The following is an 18812-nucleotide window of genomic DNA, read 5'->3' on the forward strand; positions in this document are numbered from 1 at the left end:
GTGAACGGAGGGGCGGGCCGTGAGGCCGAGGCTTGAGCTGACGCGGCGGGGCCCGGCTGGGCGGCGGCGGCAGCGGCCATGGAGCCGGACGAGGAGCGGCTGTCCGCGCGGCCGGCCGTGGAGGCCGAGGGGCTGCGCTTCCTGCACGTCACGGGTGAGTCGCCGCGGGCAGCGGGCTCGCTCCGCCACCGCCCGCCATGTTCGGTGGGTCGTCCTCCGCGTCGCGCCGGGCGGGCGTGGGGAGGTCTGGCCGGCAGCCGGCGTTGGCGCGGCTCGCAGGGCCGGGCGGCGAGCCTGGAGCCGTACTTCCCTGGGCGGCGCCCTCGGGTCCGGCTTTGCGCGATTCCTTCACTTTGCGCAAAGCGAGCCCTTCTGGGTTGCGGTTACTGGGGTCACTTGGTCCTTAGCGTTTGCCTCCCGGCCTCGGGGCTCCCCCGCCCCGCCGTCCACACCTGACTCCCGGCGTGGTCTGTCTTGTCCGGCCTCCCGTTTCTCCCTGCTGTGTCCTGATAACCATGTGTTCCCTAGGTCTGACAGAGCTTTGCCCTCCTGAGTCGGATAAACTTCTCTTCATCCCTCAAAACCCGGCTGCCTGCCCTACGCCCCCCCGGACCTGCCCCCGCGACTCCCCAGATGGTTGAGAAGCGCCTTTTCAGTGACCCCTGAATTGCTGCACTTCTCACTTTTGTTTTAACTGCCTACTTGGGAGGCCATTTGCTCAGCCTGCCCGTGGGGGTTTTGAGGGCAGGAGCTGCGCTTCCTTTGTCCTCGTGGATTTTATGGAGAAGTCCGGTAGCAGGATCGTTCTTAGTTTCTTGAAAACTGTTGTGTCTTTTCAGTGGGCTCCCTGCTGGCCGCCTATGGCTGGTACCTGGTCTTCAGCTGCATCCTCCTCTACGTGCTCTTCCAGAAGCTGTCCAGCCGGCTGAGGGCCCTGCGGCAGAGGCGGCTGGACCGAGCTGCGGCGGCCGTGGGTTAGTGCGGGAGACCCGGAGGGAGGCCAGGGCCTTACCCCACTGCCCTTAGCGTTTGTTAGTCTATTGTGAAGAGCGAGAAGTACCTGATCCTAATTTGTATGGGAGGAAAACCATTTATGCTTCTGAAATCGATGTTGGTGAAAGTGCAATAATTTTTTTTTCCAGAGGTTTTAACAAGATGGAAAACCTGCTTGATAGTGTGTAGGGAATGCACTGCATGTCTTGTCTCTAGCACCGCGTGGGTGACAAGAAACAGCCTCAGTTCTTCCTGTCCGCTGCATTTTGATCTTCACAGCTTACTCATCAGACTTGATTTCAGATTATGCTTGGCTGTTCCAGAAACTCATTTCCTCTGTAACAGTAGCCTTTTGACTAGCTTAGAAGCTCAGTTTCTGAGGACATATCCCAAAGAAACATTGCATGTTTTGAGAATAGCAGCGTAATTAAATACAAATTGTCATTCATCTGAGTCACCAGGATGACTGAGGTTGGGGAGGAAAGCAAAGGGCATTGCACAAAGGAGTCGTTAGTGGAAAGACTTGAAAAGCCCTTTACTCCAGTATACCTTTCTCCTCTCCGGTGAAACCCAGTGATCCTGCCATTCTCTCTGTCTTTTTGACTGTTGGCTGTACCTCCATCAACAAACTACAAAGTACAATCGTAAATCTTGCATAAGATGCAGGCTTTCGTGAAGTGATGACAATGGTGTTAGGGAAGAGATTCCGTCACCTGGTACAGCCATTTCTACAAGTGAAGTGCCGGCCCTGTAAGACCTGCTGACAACTGAAGAGTAGATTCCTGAGATGATGATAGGATGGGCGCTTCAAAAGAGGATTGTTTCTGTGAATCACTGCAAAAAATACGTGTGCAGTGAAAGGTGTTACTTTGTGCTGTTGTACAATTTTGTTAGAAAAATTGGGTTAAAATAACTGTGCTTCATTGATTTTATTTTAAGAATGACCCAACAGTTACAAATGTTACCAAAATTCACATTCCTGTAAAGTGGAACTATAATTTTATTGTGTTTTTAAAGATAAAGTTCCGGTCATCTCTACCAGCATGCACACACACACACAGATGCCAGTGCTATTGTGACCATGACATTTTGACCCCTGTTTGATGAGGATTCAGTTAAGTGGCCTTTTCCCACTACTAACTGTCTGTAGATACTGAAGATCACCTATACTTTGGATGGTACTCCTGTAAACATATAAGTTCTAGTTTGTTTCCTTGTTTACAAAATAAGTCACAAGACTGTGTGGTTGCCCCTCGGTGGACCTTAACACAGCGGTCTGACTAGATGAGCAGATAAAGAACTTTACAGTGTATTTATATAATTTTGCTTTGTTTTATAAACTAGATAAAAACATAGATAAAGCTAGGGCATGCATTTCTATCAATGCTAGCTGGAAGGATTTTTCTTTCTTTTCTGTAGGATAAAATACTTGAGGATCTTTATCTCTTTTTGGTATAGATGTGGGCAAGTTGATGGCTAATGATCAGAAAACTTTCTTTGGTTGCAGCTAGAATTTTGGTCAACTTAGAGCAGTGAAATGTATGCAGAAGGGTAGAATTATTCATGTGAAAATAGATTTTTGCATTGTCTGACATCTATACTCTTGTATACTTCTAATAATATGGACCCTCAAGAGTTCCCATTATATATAATACAAGGTGCTTTATCTGAAATTTTGTCTGACATTTTAGAACCTGATGTTGTTGTTAAGCGACAAGAGGCTTTAGCAGCTGCTCGTTTGAAAATGCAAGAGGAATTAAATGCACAAGTTGAAAAGCATAAAGAAAAACTAAGACAGGTATGAGCTGGTTTTAGTTTGAATGGGTGGTCTTAAGAAATAGTCTGAGGCTTAGTGGGTAAAAATGTGTGTGTGTGTGTGTGCATGCATGCATGCGCATGTGCCCATTAGGGTGGGTACTGGCAACAACTGATTGTGGCAGAATCATTTCCACATAGCTTAGTATTGGTCAGCATGCTTTTTTTGTGCAGTTTACTCTTTAGGGGGAAAATATTCTTAGAAAGGCATCTTTTATTTATGTTCTTGTTTTTTAGTGGTTCCCTCACAGCATTATTTCACCCAGCAAAACTGTGTCCAGGTACCATGCCACCAGACACACAGGGAACACATGCAGCTTCTTGCTCCATTGTCTGTTTCAAGCCGTGTGTCTCGCATGACCTGGCTTGGTAGGGCCACTCTTCAGTGGATTGAAGGAGAGCCATGGGGGGCAGCCATGGGCTAAGCCCAGGGTTGAGATGGGGGGTAGGAGATGGAGTTTTTGAGTGGTTTTTTTTTTTTTTTAGGGCACCTGGTTTGGTTGGGGGAAAGTAGAAGGGGAAGGGAGAAGGGGGGAGGGGAGGCAGAACCAAGGACAGCTGTTGGAAGTGACCTGTGCAACCAGGTGGATTGTGCTGCTCCTCACAGGAGTAAGATCACCCACCAGATTTGACCCAGTCTGTGAAACTGAAACCACCAAATGTAGACTCTGCTCTCTAGTTTCAGTCCAGATGTTTCTGGGCCCCTCTTTATCCCCTCAGAAGGAAGCTTGTGCTAGCTCTAAGGCAGCTGAGAAGTTGGTCTTGCCTGTGTCTCCGGTGTTTCTGCTGCTGCCAGTGGCCTTTGTTGTTTCTGCATGGTCATCCAGTACGTGGCTGGTCTTCCAGCTTGGCTGGAGCCCAGAAGGAAAGGACAGAACAAGGCCACACCTGCTGCACACCCTCGCCCTCCTTGGTCACCGTCTCAGCGGCCTGCTTCTGTGTTCACTTGGTTGCCCATCCTCCACTTAAATACAGTCACTAACCTAAAATGTTAAAATATCACATTCTTATTATTTAATTTTTTAAATCACACGAGGTAAAAAAATGTCATGATATAAAAGTCTATACCATGAAAATTGTCTCTGCCCTCCTTGCTCCCATATCCCTTCCTGTCTAAGCATTCCGTATTAAGTTTTTAGATATTTTTCGAGGAATATTGTATCCATATATAAATACGTGCATAGATCTTTTTTCATAGAAGTGGCAGCATAATATACATAAATGCCATTTTTGAGCAGTTCTGTGTTAGTTTTTTTCTTTGCTGATTTCCAACCATTTAATTATTTTTGTTTCTAGAGCCATAGAATAGGTTGAATTCCTTCTACTTGTCAGAATTAATGACTTCAGGGTCTGAGTTTTTTGAGTGTGTTATTAGTAAAATAGCTTGATCATTTATTGAATTTGCTGATAATAGCTGAAAAAGTCTTTTAAAAGATCACTTTTGAAAATTATTGTATAAGCTTCTAAAATTGGAAAAGTTTGGGACAAAAGCCTATGTTCAGTTAAAATTGTTATAGCATATGTCTCACGGACTTAGAAAAAAATTAATAATAAGCTGAGTCTGCCTGACTCACAGTTAAATCACCTTTCTTATTTGTGGTCTCAGGGTTTGTCAGCTGTCTTCCGTCGTGATGCTCTCTATGTTAGCTAGGAATGTAAAACTACCTTCAGGTCCAGAGGGGGTTTACTCCTTGGCTTCCTGTACTTGCAGAGGCTGGAAGATGAGGTGACAGGTACTTGGGTTTAGCAGCCATGGATTCTGAAAGCCATGGAGAAAATTTCTGGATATGTGCTTTCTAAGGCATATTCTCACATATCCTTGTGACATCACTGATTAATTGGAACTAGAATGAACTGCAGTGTGGGTCTGCATTCCTTTGGGAATGAGCGGTTCTGTGTGCGCTTAAGTTGCGGTACCCAGTTGCTGGCAGGAATGCTGCTGCTCAAGGAGTAGGAAGCAGAGGCGAAGATGCAGGGCGCAGTGTTCCACCCCCTCGTCGGGGACCTGCTAACTGTGATTAGGAGCTTTCTCAAGTGCTTGTTGTTGGGCAGAATTTTCTGCTGAGATTAGCTTCCCTTATGTTTCATTGCACTTCACTTGCAGAGCACTTTTAAGTCTGCTCTCCTTGGGTCCTCATAGCCTGCGAAGCGGAGGGTTTAAGTGGCTTTCCTCAGGTGACACAGCCAGGTAGCAACAAAGCAGGCCTGCCAGCCACGCTCACCCGTCTCAAGTCAGAGTTCTTCCACATTACCAAAAATGTTCTAGAAGGGCGAGTTTCAGAAGAACTGAATTGGTATTCTTTTTTTCATGACACTTTTTGCCATCTTTAATAGTGTACAAAAACAAGAGGTTCCGTCTGAGACTGAAACTCATGCCACTGGATGGCAGCAGTTTTGTTAATGGGCGAAAATGCAGGGGAAAGTTTGTTTTGAAGGACACTTTTATTAAAAATTGTTCAAATTAGCATGTTCTTTGAGAAAGATGGCCACTTCTGAATTCATCGTGTACAATGTGCGATTCTTTTGCAGCTTGAAGAGGGAAAAAGGAGACGGAAGATTGAAATGTGGGACAGCATGCAAGAAGGGAAAAGTTACAAAAGAAACGCAAGAGGGCCTCAGGTGATTCTAGACTTTGGCCTCGTGGACATTTTCAGGTAGACGAAGATTTGTCGAGTAGAATGTTTTTAAATAGCTCCTTAAGCCGGTGTATGTTTAAACAGGAAGAAGACAGTCCTGGGCCCTCCACTTCCTCAGTCATCCCCAAACGAAAATCCGACAGAAAGCCTTTGCGGGGAGGTGGTAAGTACCGAAGTACTGAACATTAAAGCGTTCTGAACAATTACAGGATGTACTTATCTTTTAAAAACAAGATTCTGTTTCTTTGTTTCATTGTCTATAAATTGAGACTAATTCCTAAGTTTAAGATTATGAAGATTAAATAAAAGAAACAGATGCAAAGCCACCCTCAGTGGCTGGGGGTCACCAACCTGCTGAGTTTTGTTGCCCAGTGGGCCCGGGGCAAAGATGTGGGTGCAGTTTCCATTCCGGGAAGCCTGTAACCTCCTTGGCCTCAGTGTCCAATCAGTAAAAAGTAAACATTCAGTAAAAAATCAAAAAAGGTCAGTCAAGGCCCTCAGGAAATAATCGGAATGATCACACTTGTGTTTGAGTATTCTCACTCGATCCCACACAGCCCTCTAGGGGAGAGGTCCGTAGGATGAAGAGTGGTTTGCCCATCTTGGAGATGAGTGTCAAGGGACTGGAACACAGTGGTTTTGGTCTTTCCAGCCAGGGCTTATTTCTTGCAAATAACTTTCTCAAGGAGACATGGATGGGTGTCCCTTCAGAGCTTTTTCTGTGTGCACACCCCACCCCCAGCACTTTAGGTGATACTGCAGCAGTGTGCCTCTGTCCCATCCTTGAGGACTTCACGTCCTTTTGAGAAGATGGGACTCACACACAAATGAAAATAAGTAATCCTTTGTGATCTGCTAAGAGTCCACGTTAACCCTGAGGGAGGAGAGGGCAAAGGTACTAGAACACTTCGTGTAGGACCCGTTTCTAGGCCGAAGACTTTATTCTCCATTGGAGGAGAAGGCGTTTCTGTAGGGAGGCGCTGCAGAGGTATGGAAGCCTAGATGGCGTCTTAGAGGACTGTTAGGAGGCTGGACACGGGCTCTAAGACAGTGCAGACAAGCTGGGCTGCCCCTCAGGGGGTGATATGTGTGAAAAGAAAATGCTATTTTAAAACTTTTTTGCTGGAAGACTAGTTTTCAGAACAAACAGTGGTGATTTTTAGGAGAGGAGTGGAAGAAATTGTAGAAAATGTAATGCTTGACATGCTTACATGCATGGCCTCTCAGTGTTCCCAACAGTCCTGAGCTGGGTGCTTTGACTGGCCTGGTTTTATAAATAAGGAAACTGAGGCACAGGGCGTTATTGCCCAAAGATCCCACAGCAAGTAAGGAGCAAAACCACCTCATTTAAGGTCTGGCCGGCCCTGGAGCCGGAGCCCTCAACCTGGTCACCAAATGTCCATTAACTTTGGAAAGCTAATGAGTGGGCGGGCATAGGGGTGGGGGCCTGGGCATGTAGATTACCCAGTTCTGACTGGTAGAAGTGGCAAGTTCCATTCTGTTTTTATTTTTTTTAACTTATTTTTTGTATCTTGAACAGTTCTTACTTGATGTATACATTTTGTTAAGCACTGCAGTAGAAGCCTTCATATACTTAAATCCAGCCATCTTGAGAGGTTTTTTCAGCAGAATTTTTGTGCGTTTTGGGGAGCTTTTACGTGTTTTGGGGAGTTAAGGCCAAGAAGCTGAATGGCTTCTTTTATTCTCACCAGAAAGTCAATTCAAACTGCAATCACACTATAAAGTATTTTTTTCATATGATAGCTTAAAGTTTTATAAAAATGAGAATAGAATCCATATCTTTGCAGTACTTCATGCGTCAGGCTCACAGTTTCATGTTCCATATAGAATATTTCCAGTACTGTTTCCTCTGTCTTGTCCCAGGTTACAACCCTTTGTCTGGTGAAGGAGGTGGAGCCTGCTCCTGGAGACCTGGACGCAGAGGCCCGTCATCTGGTGGATGAGGCTAAGAATCTTGTTAGTGTCACTTTTGACATTAACAAGATGAATCCTTAACCCTCAATTCAATTGCCTTACACGCACACTTTTCACAGTGACTAGCCAAGGGGAGGTGGGGTTTATTTCTGTTCCTAACTACACGTGCATCTTTAAGGGTTGAAGTCAGCATAGGGTATAGACATTTGCACTAGGCAGTAGTGGCAGTTGGTCACACTCTGTTAAAGCCAGTGACTGCATTCATTGATTTCATGGGTAAGTGCTAGTTGGTAGGTAAAGGCCCCCGAGTGATTGGCGATCTTGATAAGAGAGACCTAGTAATGCTTCTTCAAGTTAGAAGTCCTTGCTGGTAGGACAGTCTCTGTGACAGGTTGCGTTGAATGATGTCTTCCTTGTAAATGGTGAGCCCACCAGCGAGGATTACTGATGCAGACAGTTGATGGGTTGTTTCTGTATATTTATTTTTATGTACAGAACTTTGTAAAAGAACTATAAATATTAAAAAAAAAATTGCAAAGAACGTTTTTAGCATCTTTATTCAAGGAAATTTCTTTATGAACTTGAATTTGTCTATGAAACATTAAACAACTTTTTATCGTTCACAACCTCCTACTATTATTACTTATTTCCCCTCTCAGTAGTCCTCACCTGTGATGAGTGTGACGAGTGGCAGACTCCTTGGGGTTTATCCCTAAAATTGTGCTCTTGGAGTTGAGTTGCTGAATTAATAGGATAAAGAAACATCTTGTCTGGAGGTGCCTCATGGGCCAGCCGGGTTTCAAAGAGCTCTGTTGGCCCTTGCCCTTGCGCCCTGAGTCGTTTGCAACGTTCTTGTCTCGAGGCTGTCAGGGATGCGCAGTAAAGGGCCAGAGAGTAAACATTTTAGACTTTGCAGGCTGCATAGTCTTTGGTTTTTACATTTGTAAAGAATTGTCAAAAACATAAGGGTTCTTAGCTCGTGGCTGGATTTGGCCTGCATCCTGTAGTTTACTGATCCCTACTCTCAAATCTAGATCACGAGAAGGAACAAAATTAACCTGCAGAATTAGTGGTGATTAGCTGGAAAAGTATTCTAGAATGGTCTCATATGTAAATTGGACAACATTTATTGAGTATCTGATATGTGTGAAATACTACATGCTTTGCTCTTTTAATGCATGGAAAGGAAAAAGTAGTCTGGTCTTAACGGACTTAAAATCTCTTGGGGAGAGTTGAGGGGAGTGAAAACACGACACCTGAAAAACATGTGATTACAGACAAAGGTTGGAATAGGCAAGACGAAGTATTTGAGTCTGGAGACATTTGAGTTAAATTTTGACTGGAGGAAATTGGAAGAGATTCCGGGCGGAGGAGAGGGTCAGTGAGAACAAGGGTGAGTCTAGTGAGGTTTAGAAGACCCCCTGAACCTTCATCTCAGGTTCCAGTTGTTAACTAGGTTGGCTTTCCTCTGACATAGGAGGTTTACCGCATGGGAAGTTTGAGACTTGGATTCACAGATTTCACCCAGGCTTGTTTATATTGAGAGAGATTCCCTTGTCGGATATAAAGGAACTTTTAAATAATTCTTCCTTTAATAGATTTTCTGTAGCTGAAAACTTGTGTTAGGCAACTCTCAACTATTCATTTCAGAAGTAGAAGGGTATGTTTTAGTATGTCACTGGTTTCCCTCAAACCTCATTTTTTCTCTAAATTTAGAAATTATCAAGTCATAGGCGCATGGGAAGAAACAGTGCTTAAACTCTGAAGTATCTGATTCTGAAATGCCCACCTTGCATCTAGCACTTTTGGCTGGGGGTGGAGGACGCAGTGTCCTGTGGAGAAGTGATTAGGATTCTGAAGGGGAGAGGGAAGCTTTTTCCTCTGCGTAGTGGTTAGCATTTGAAGAGCAATTCCCTTGTGCCAGCCACACACGGTCATATTTAATCCTCACTGCAGGCCTAGGAGGTAGGTACTGCCCTGCTTCCCTCTGGTGCTCTTTCCTGTAGAACAGGCTTTGAGTTGGCTCCACTCATCATCTGTTCCTCACCCTATCCTCTGCTTAATACTTAAGATGCTCTTACTGGGTCATCAGATGTCAAACTCCAGTGGAGCTTTTGGTCTCACCTTATTTGACCTGGTAGCACTTAACCCCTCCTTACAGCCTTCTCTTCTCTTGCCTTCCATAACACCACATACTCTGGGGTTTATTCCCATGACTGCCCACACCTCTCTCCTTTGCCAGCTGGGCCCAGGGCCACTAGTGTTCTCCTTGAACAAGTTTTCTGCATTCTCTTTCCGATTCCTCTTCCTCCATTTGCTGTTCCATCTGTTCCACCAAAGCTCTTCTTAAGGTCACACGTGGTGTTAAGTCTGATGGATCATTCTCAGTACTCAGTGTAGTGTCATTTGTAATAACCAAGCCCTCCTTGAAAAACACTATGCTCTTGACTTCCAGGACTCCATGCTTGTCTGGTTTTCTCCTACCTTTCTGGCCGCTCCTCAGTCTCTTTTGCTGCTTTTTTCCTCCCCTTCCTGACCTCTAAACACTGGAGTTAGAGGAAGTCACAAAAGGAATTAGACGAGGCAAGAAGGTAACCATCACTCTTAAGACCACTCGATGTAACTGGCATCATGTATACCACAAGTGTACCGCTGCCTCTTCTAGTGATTTTGCAAATGGGTTTTTATAGCTGGAGATAAAATGTCAGCGTATCATACCCCAATTCGAATGGTGTATCTCAAAAGAACTTAGATGGAAAGTGAAGATGCTGTGCCCCGGAAAAACTGAAGACTCAGAGTACGTCTGGCAAAGATGAAGATGCTGTAAACAGCACAGACGTGTGCCCTCCTGCCCTCATGGGCCTTGAGATCTGTTGGGGAAAGGCAAGCATCGCATGGTTCCAGAAGTAAGTGACTGACTGTGATGAGGGCTACAGATGGAAGATACAGGCTGCAATGAGAAATGATCTGACGTAGGGGGACCTCACTTATCGATACTCTGTACCCACACATTCCACCTGTGTGGAATGGAGGAGTTGGAAATGTCAGGAAATAATTTAGAGATGGAATAAATCACCACGAACCGGGAGAGTCTTTCCAGTGTTTAGTGTTAGTACCAGTTCCTGACACCCTCCTCAGTAGTTTGTCCTCCTTGGGGGCCACTTGGTCATGTGGAAACACAGGCCTTAGCAAATGTCAGGCAATTTTACTGGCCCCTTGCTGACTTTTTAGCGTCGCGGGAGGAAGTAATACAATGCCGCAAGACCAGCTTCGGGAGTAAATGTCTGCCAATGTTGATATAGAGTAGGCCCCTTTCATTTTGAAACATTTATTCCAAACCTCCTCTCAGTTCACTTCAAGCCTCTCCTCACCATAATCAAAACAGTCTGCAAACCCCATAGTAAAAATAGGATTTGTAATCAAAAAATGAGCTTGCCATCGCAGCCTCTGATTTGGAAGATGTATCCGTTAGCTTTTTCAGTGTCCCAAACCACCCTGAACTTAATGACTTGAAACAACCATTTATCCCCTAGATGTCTACTGGGCTTGGCTCAGTTGATCTTGGCTCCACTCACTCGTGCATCTTTGGTCAGCTAGTGGCTGGCTGGGCCCAGATGGCCTCACTCATGTCTGGCAGTTGGCTAGTTAGCAGCCGGGGCAATAGGTGACTGGGCCATGTCTTTCTCAATCACCAGCAGGCTAGCAGGCTTGTTCACATGATGGTTTAATTCCAAGAACAGTGTGCCAAAGTTTTTCAAGGCTTTCTTTGCTTCACATTTTCTACCATCTCATTGGCCAAAGCACTTCGTAAGGCCAGTCCCAGTGCAAAAGATGGAGGTCCGCCTCCCAATGGAAGGAAATGCAGCCAGGGGGAGAAGCTAGCATTTGCAGCAGAAGTGTTGGAAATCTTCACCAGTCTTGTAATAGCCGTCTTTCAGCCTATGAAATCTCCAGTCTGAATCAAGGCTGCCCCTTCTTGATCCTTGAAGATCATCCCCAAGATTTAAAATAAAGAGAATCCCCAGCAAATGTGAAGAATCCTGCTCTGACAAATACACTTCATCCTAATCCCTAAAGGAGCCTAGAAAATGGCCTGTGTCAGTCCGGGTTCCAGCAAGAAACATGGTGCACTAACTGACTGACTGAGGAGTGGTCGGTAAAGGAGCTATTTGCAAGAGTGCAGATGGGGTTTAGGGAAACAAGGGCTGGGCGCAGCTAGCAACATGGGGGAGCCATTGATGCCCTGCTCCCTCTCCCCACCCGGCAAGCCTAAAGGTCCACGGAGGGAACAGTTACCGGAACCTGTAGAGAGGATGTGTGGAGAAGGCCGCCTGACGGAGACAACAGACAGCCAGCTCGCAGTAACCCCGCGAGAAGGAACCAGAATAGACACTCTGACCCTACTCTCCTCCCACCCACCGGTCTCTGCCAGTGCCTCTCACTGGTGGAACCCACCTGGAAGCTGAAGCCCCTGCTGGGGGTGGGGAGGATGTTAATATCTGCTAAGCCAGTTAACTGATGCTGTGACTCAATGTGGCTGTTACGGATTGAAATGTGTCCCCACAAAAGATGCTGAAGTCCTAACCCCCAGTACCTGTGAACGTGACCTTATTTGGAAATAGGATCTCTGCAGATGTGATCAGGTTAAGATGAGGTCATACAAGGTCATACTGGATTAGGGTGGGTCCTAACCCAGTGTGATCAGGGTATTAGTCTGCTAGAGCGGCCGTGACAAAATACCACAGACTGGGGGGCTTAAACAACAAAACCTATGCTCCCACACTTCTGGAGGCTGGAAGTGGAAGAAGATGTTGGCAGGCGAGCTTTCTGCTGAGGCCTTGGCTTGGCTTGCAGATGGCTGCCCTCCTGCAGCCTCTTCACATGGTCTTTGCTGTGTGGATGCTCATCTCTCCTGTTTCTGTGTGTCCGAATCCTGTATAAAGACACCAGGCAGACTGGAGTAGGGCCCACCCTAAAGGCTCATTTTAACATAATTACCTCTTTAAAGACCCTGTCTCCAAGATCAGTCACATGCTGAGGTACTGGAGGGTCAGGCTTCAACATATGAACTTGGGGGAAAACAATTCAGCCCATAACAATTGGTGTCCTTATAAGAAGAGAAGAGATGGACAGCGCGAGAAGACGGCCACGTGAGGATGGAGGCAGAGATTGCAGTGATTCAGTCACAGGCCCAGGAGTGCCTGGGGCTGCCAGAGGCTGACAAAGGCAAAGAAGGAGCCTCCCCTAGAGGCTTCCGAGGGAGTGTGGCTCTGCCAACATCTTAATTTGGGACTTCTAGCCTCTAGAACTGTGAGAGGATAAATTTCTGTTGTGAGCCACCCAGTTTGTGGTCATTTGCTACAGCAGCAGAGGAGGCTATTACGGTGGCCTACAGTCAGATGGTGCACTGTTGGAATTTCCCTGGCCTGTTACAGAGGATGTCATCCAAAGGCTCAGGTGACACAAATGTTGCATGGGTCTCCTGTGTGTGCCCTCTAACGATACCCTCCATACATGGCCCAGAGGGCGTGCCTTCGTCAGAGCGTTAAGAAAGCACTGGTGAGGAGAGCCCCCGCGTTCTCGAAGAGCATGGGCTGAGTTCAAGACTGACTCTAGGATAGTGATGATGGGCGGGCTGGATAGTTTTGTTTGCCCCTCCTTATCCACCCTCCACCCCATCCTTGCCCAAGAGACTGACCTCTACGAGCTGTAGGGAGCCCATATATGCAGTCCATTCAGGCCTAGGCCACCTTGGCTGCAGGCCTCAGGTATGGGGCCTCGCAGATTTGAACACCATTCTCAGGTGCTCCAGCCAACACATTAAACGTTAGATTTCATTTTGAGAAATTTGGCTCCAGCTAGCCTTATAATTCATCCTCTTCCTTCTGACTCCTTTGGAGTGCACTACTTTGCACTGCTTTGGCCAGCACGATGCATGAGCTCCCGCCACACTTTGCAATGGAAAGCTCTGCCCTCCCTCGGCAGGCCTGGTACTTTTCCATCTGGGCCATGGTGGGATCAAACTCTTCTATGGCCCTGGCAGCAACGAGGAGCGGTGGGGTGAGTCCTGAGTGGTAATCCGCATCGGCAGGAGAGGCAGCTGCCCCAGCTGCGTCCACTGGAAGCTGTTTATGGAGGAAGAGGCTGGCTGGGGCTGAGGCAAAGGGATTTAGAGGTTCAAAGTTAGCCTCCTCTGCGTCAACCCATATCTCAGGTTAACTCCTTTCCCATCAGTGCCCTTATCGTGAGAGACCAGATAGGATTGAGCATTTAACTGGCAATGCAGCTCCACAACCCGGACAATCAGGCCCTTGCCCAGGTTTCAGACGTCTCTCTCCTGCAACTACAGAGGACACGGGAATTCCTCAGGGTTCTCTGAGTTTCCACTTGGGTTCTGTATTGACTGTAACTCCCTTTGATTTGTCCTTTTCCCTGGTATGCACTCGAGGGCCATCAGAAGCAGCCAGCTAATCACACAGAATTTCTAATCCCTCTTGTTGCCATTGTGACTGTTTCAAAGCCCTATGATCTCCCGATGCTTTGCTCCCCTCTCCTGTGCTGTTCGTTACCAGTGAAGGCCCGTGACACCACTGCCTGCCACGGATTACCAGTGTCGCACTCCTTCAATATATGAGCAACCCGGTGCCCAAATTGCCTTGTAAGGACCCATTTCCAAGGCCCACTCCTGGCACATTCACTGTATGCCTCAGAAAGGGTCCTGGGTAGGAACAGATGGCACAGACGAACTGGGTAATCGAGAAGAGCCTAATAAAGGGACAGCTTCCAAAGCTGTGGGCAGGGCTCAGGGACAGGAAGAAGGGAGGGTGCATTACCCCAGGGCTGGCAACACCAGGGAGGTCTTTACCACCACTAGGCCTGAGGCAGCAAGGGACAGAGGAGAACTGGAGCCTCCAATAGAAGTATGGGCCACCCCATGGGGCCCCCGCAGTGGGCCCAGAGAGTGAGGCCTGAAGCATGTGCTGCAGATGCTCCGGCTTGGAGGTGGCTTACAGTGAAAGATATGTGTGTAGGGAGGCTAATAAAATAGTAATATAAAATGAGGACAAAAGAAAAAGCTGTGCATGTCCAAGGCCTCATACAGTTCCTGTTATTGAGCATTTAATTCGGTTCAGAGTTTCTTAGCAGCCAAAGCAAAAAGGGAAATACAAGTCACTTGCTTCTCATTACTAGAAAAAAGAAAGATGTCAGATCTTTTGGGGGAGAAAGTTTATCCTGGCACTAAAGTTTAAGACAAATTTCATACATAAAACTTTAACAGAAGAGAAAGGATGCTACAAGGCATAATAAATGCCCCCAAGAACAGTTTTATGGCAAATTCAAATGAAGTTCTCAAGAACAAGCAAACCAGGAGTGCTGGTCTTTCTTGTAGAGACCAACACTAAAAGTTAAGGGTGTAACGTTAATGCACAATTCAGTGGAGACAACATTTGTCTTGGGCCAGTGGGCTTCATTATTCTTGGTAGGTAGCAGCTGCCTAGAGTTGTATATTGAGGACCCACAGTTCCCAGCAGAGTGGCTGTAACGACACACTATCTTCACTCACCTCAGAAACCATAAGTGAGTGGAAGTGATGTCTTAGTAGGCAGAACCTCATATCTATTTTAATTTTTATTTTTACAAGTAAGTAAATTTATACATTCTGGGGTGTGGGGTTTTTTTTAAAGACTGTTGCCAATCTTTGTTGGTTGTTTTTCTTCTTCTTCTCCCCAAAGCGCCCCAGTACATAGTCATATATTCCAGTTGCAGGTCCTTCTAGTTCTGCCATGTGGGATGCTGCCTCAGCATGACTTGATGAGTGGGGCTAGGTCCATGCCCAGGATCCGAACCAGTGAAACCCTGGGCCGCCGAAGTGGCATGCACGAACTTCACCATTTGGCCATGGGGCCAGCCCCCGTTCTGGGTTTTATAGCATGTTTAGAAAGGCTTTCTCCATTCCAAGATTCTCTCATTTTACCAAGTCTTTTCTCATTTGAACCTTTGATCCATCTGGGATTTACTTTGATATAAAGAGGAAGTGAGCCATCTAACTTAATTTTTTTCCCAAACTGGTGTACAATTGTTCCATCTTTCCTTTGCTTTTATAATATGCCAAATTCCCAAATATCTTTAGATTTATGTTGACCTCTATTCTGTTCTATCGATCTCAACTGTACATGCGTGCTGTGGGTTGACTTGTGTGCCCCACAAAACATGTTAGAGTTGTAACCCCAGTACCTCAGAAGGTGACCTTGTTTGGGATTAGGGTCGTTTCGGATGTAATTAGTTAAAATGAGGTCATACTGGAGTAGGGTGGTCCCCTAATCCAACATGACAAGTGTCCTGAGAGGCGGCAAATTTGACACAAACACAGACACACAGGGAGCACCATGTGATGACGGGGGCAGCGACTGGACTGATGCAGCCGCAAACCAAGGAACCCCAAGGACTGACGGCCACCACCAAGAAGCCAGGAGGCCAGGAAGGATTCTACCCAGAGTCTCAGTGGGAGCATGGCCTGCTGACACCTTATTCCAGACTCCTAGCCTCCAGGACTCAGAGACAATGAATTTGTCTTATTTTAAGGCACCCGGTTTGTGGAACTTCGAAACTAACTCAATGCAGCAGCAGCAAACTGTTGTAGTTAATATAGCTTTATAGTCCTTTAATGTGTAATGGAGCTCGTCAGCGCTCGTTACTTTTTTGTGGAGTTTTTCTGGTTATTTGTGCATTTTTTATTTTTCCATATATACTTTAGAACAGCTTGTCTAATTCTCCCCAAAAAATACCATTGCTATTTTTAATGGGTTTATATTAATCTTTTTAAAGTAATTTTGTGAGAATCAACATCTGTATACTATGGAATCTTTATGTCTAAGGACAAGATTGATAAATACGACCACCTAAGAATAAAACATTTCTGCTTGGCCAAAACAACCATAAAGTTAAACAACAATTTGGCAAAGAATATTTGCAAACCACAAACCAATAAAAAGAAGACTAAGAAGTCAATAGAAAAATATACTAAGAACACAAATTAACTCAGCATTTCCCCTTCTAGAAATTTATCCTAAAATACACTCACAAAAAGGTATGTAAAAGAATATTCTTGGGTACATAATACAAAAGGCTGGTCTATCCAATATTATTACACAAATTGTGGAATATCCCTCCAAAGGAACACTGAGTAGTCAGCTCTGTAAGTGTGGCCACGGAATGATTTATATGAAGTGAAAAAAGAGGGTTGCAGACAATGTGTATAGCATGCTGACATTGAGTTTAAAAGTGAGGATGGTGTATATCCACACAGCACACACACACATGTGCTTGGATGTGCCTAGACTAATCTCCAGAGCAACACAAAAGAAACCAACCGTGGTGGTTGCTGCTGTGGAGGGAAGCTGAAAGGCTGAAGAGCAGGGTGAAAACAAGATTAAATTTCCACCCTTTTCTACCTTTTTAATTTTATCCCATGTGCACATATTACCCATTTAAATAAAAATATAAATTTTTGGTTTTTAAACATTTTACTGAAATACAAGAGCATATACAGAAAAGTACACACATTATAAGTGTACAGCTCAATGAATTTTCACAAGCTGATCACATCCAAGTAACCAAGCACCCAAAGCAATATTTTATTTTTTTAATTATTATTATTTTTATTATTATTATTATTATTTTTGGTGAGGAAGATTGGCCCTCAGCTAACATCTGTTGCCAGTCTTCCTCTTTTTGCTTGAGGAAGATTGTCGCTGAGCTAACATCTGTGCCAATCTTCCTCTATTTTATATGTGGGATGCCACCAAAGCTTGATAAGCGGTGTGTAGGTCTGTGCCTGGGATCCGAACTCATGAACCCTGAGCCACCAAAGCAGAGTGCGTGAACTTAACCACTACACCACCAGGCTGGCCCCCCAAAGCAATATTTAAATATAGATTTAACCCATTTAAAAACTTCAAGAGTTTGACTACTATTAGTAAACATATTTATTTGAAAAATATATTTTCAACCACTTATAAAATACCAGAGCTTGCTTGGCTATTACTAGTAAAAGATAAAATTAGATTGTACATGTCTCACAACTGACATTCACTACTGTGACCCTCAAGTGAAGTTCAGGTGCCTTGGACTAGAGTCTTGCAATAGCACTTCTCTTGGTCACCCTCTCTCTTTTCGTAATGGTATTCCTATAATGGACTAGGTAATTCGGGCTAGACTGCCTTCTAAAAGTAACTTTAGAAGCTGTACGAGATAGTTTTAACATTTTTTAAAAATCAGGCAATTATTAGGCCAAGATCTGGGAAGAAGGAGTGGGAACACAGAAAGGTGTTTTTCTCCTGAGGCATTTGTCAGTCTATAAGAGATGACTCAGAGGCTGAGCTGCATTGCTCCAGCCTCTCAGGACTAGAGAACATTGTCTGAATCTGGGGGCTGCCATGGGTGGGAACCTTGGTCAATGCCCCACCCTAACTTTGGATTGAAACCCTAAAGGCTTTAGCAGAGTTTGCAGCCTGGCTACCTGTCATCATGGGCCCTTTAAGAGCAGGCGTTTTTCCCCTTATGTCTGATAGCTTTTCTGGGGGTATTCCCTCTTGTTGTTAAAAGCCAGCAAAGCCAGATATTATGATACTTGTCTCAATTGTGCTGAGTCCAAAAGCTGCTTGTTGTGGCAACGTTCTCCCACTCAGATCCCCCAGTCCTCCAGGGAAGGCTTCGTACCTTAAGCTTGCTCCAGGCTGTGAAACACCATGGCTAAAATATGGCTTTTTCCTCTCTGGAAAGGAATTTCTGCCTCTTCTGCCTCAATCAGCACTGTCCCTTCTTGTTGGGGGTTCTTTTCATTCAGTTTTCAGTTCTGTTTCAGGGGTAATTGTTCCAAGAGTAGTTGTAAATTTGTTGAGGGAGGAGGTGAGCTTAGACTCCTCCTACACAGCTGTCTTCCCAGCAGTCCTCAGAAGTGTTATTTGAAGAAACAATGGTAGAGACTTTACCAAATCTGATAGAAGACATCAATGCACAATAACCCAACAGATCTCAATCAGGATCAATACAAAGAAGACACCTGGGCACAATATGGTAAAACTATAGAAAACCAAAGACCAAAAAAAAAATTTAAGGGGCTGGACCCATGGCCAAGTCATTAAGTTCACACTCTGTGCTTCGGCAGTCCAGGGTTTTGCTGGTTCAGATTTTGGGCACAGACCTAACATCGCTCATGAAGCCATGCTGAGGTGGCATCCCACATAGCACAACTAGAAGGACCTACAACTAGAATATACAACTATGTACTGGGGGGCTTTGGGGAGAAGAAGAAGAAGAAGAAAAAAAAAGATTGGCAGCAGATGTTAGCTCAGGGCCAATCTTTAAAACAAAAAGACAAAAATCAGCCATAGTAAAAAAAAGACATCTTTATAGGAGCTTATCTTTGATGGA

At 45.3% G+C, this 18812-nt stretch overlaps 1 protein-coding gene across 1 annotated transcript; it reads left to right on the top strand.

Moving 5' to 3' along the window:
- SELENOS (selenoprotein S) lies at positions 1-7920 on the top strand. The gene is made up of 6 exons (XM_046655393.1): positions 1-154; positions 840-974; positions 2685-2791; positions 5338-5427; positions 5529-5607; positions 7329-7920. The coding sequence occupies exons 1-6, from the start codon at positions 79-81 to the stop codon at positions 7406-7408; spliced, it is 567 nt and encodes a 188-aa protein (XP_046511349.1). The 5' UTR covers positions 1-78; the 3' UTR covers positions 7409-7920.
- The last annotated feature ends 10892 nt before the right edge of the window (positions 7921-18812 follow it).

The sequence above is a fragment of the Equus quagga genome, chromosome 2 (assembly GCF_021613505.1).
Source record: "Equus quagga isolate Etosha38 chromosome 2, UCLA_HA_Equagga_1.0, whole genome shotgun sequence".
In the NCBI taxonomy this organism is placed as follows: Eukaryota; Metazoa; Chordata; class Mammalia; order Perissodactyla; family Equidae; genus Equus; species Equus quagga.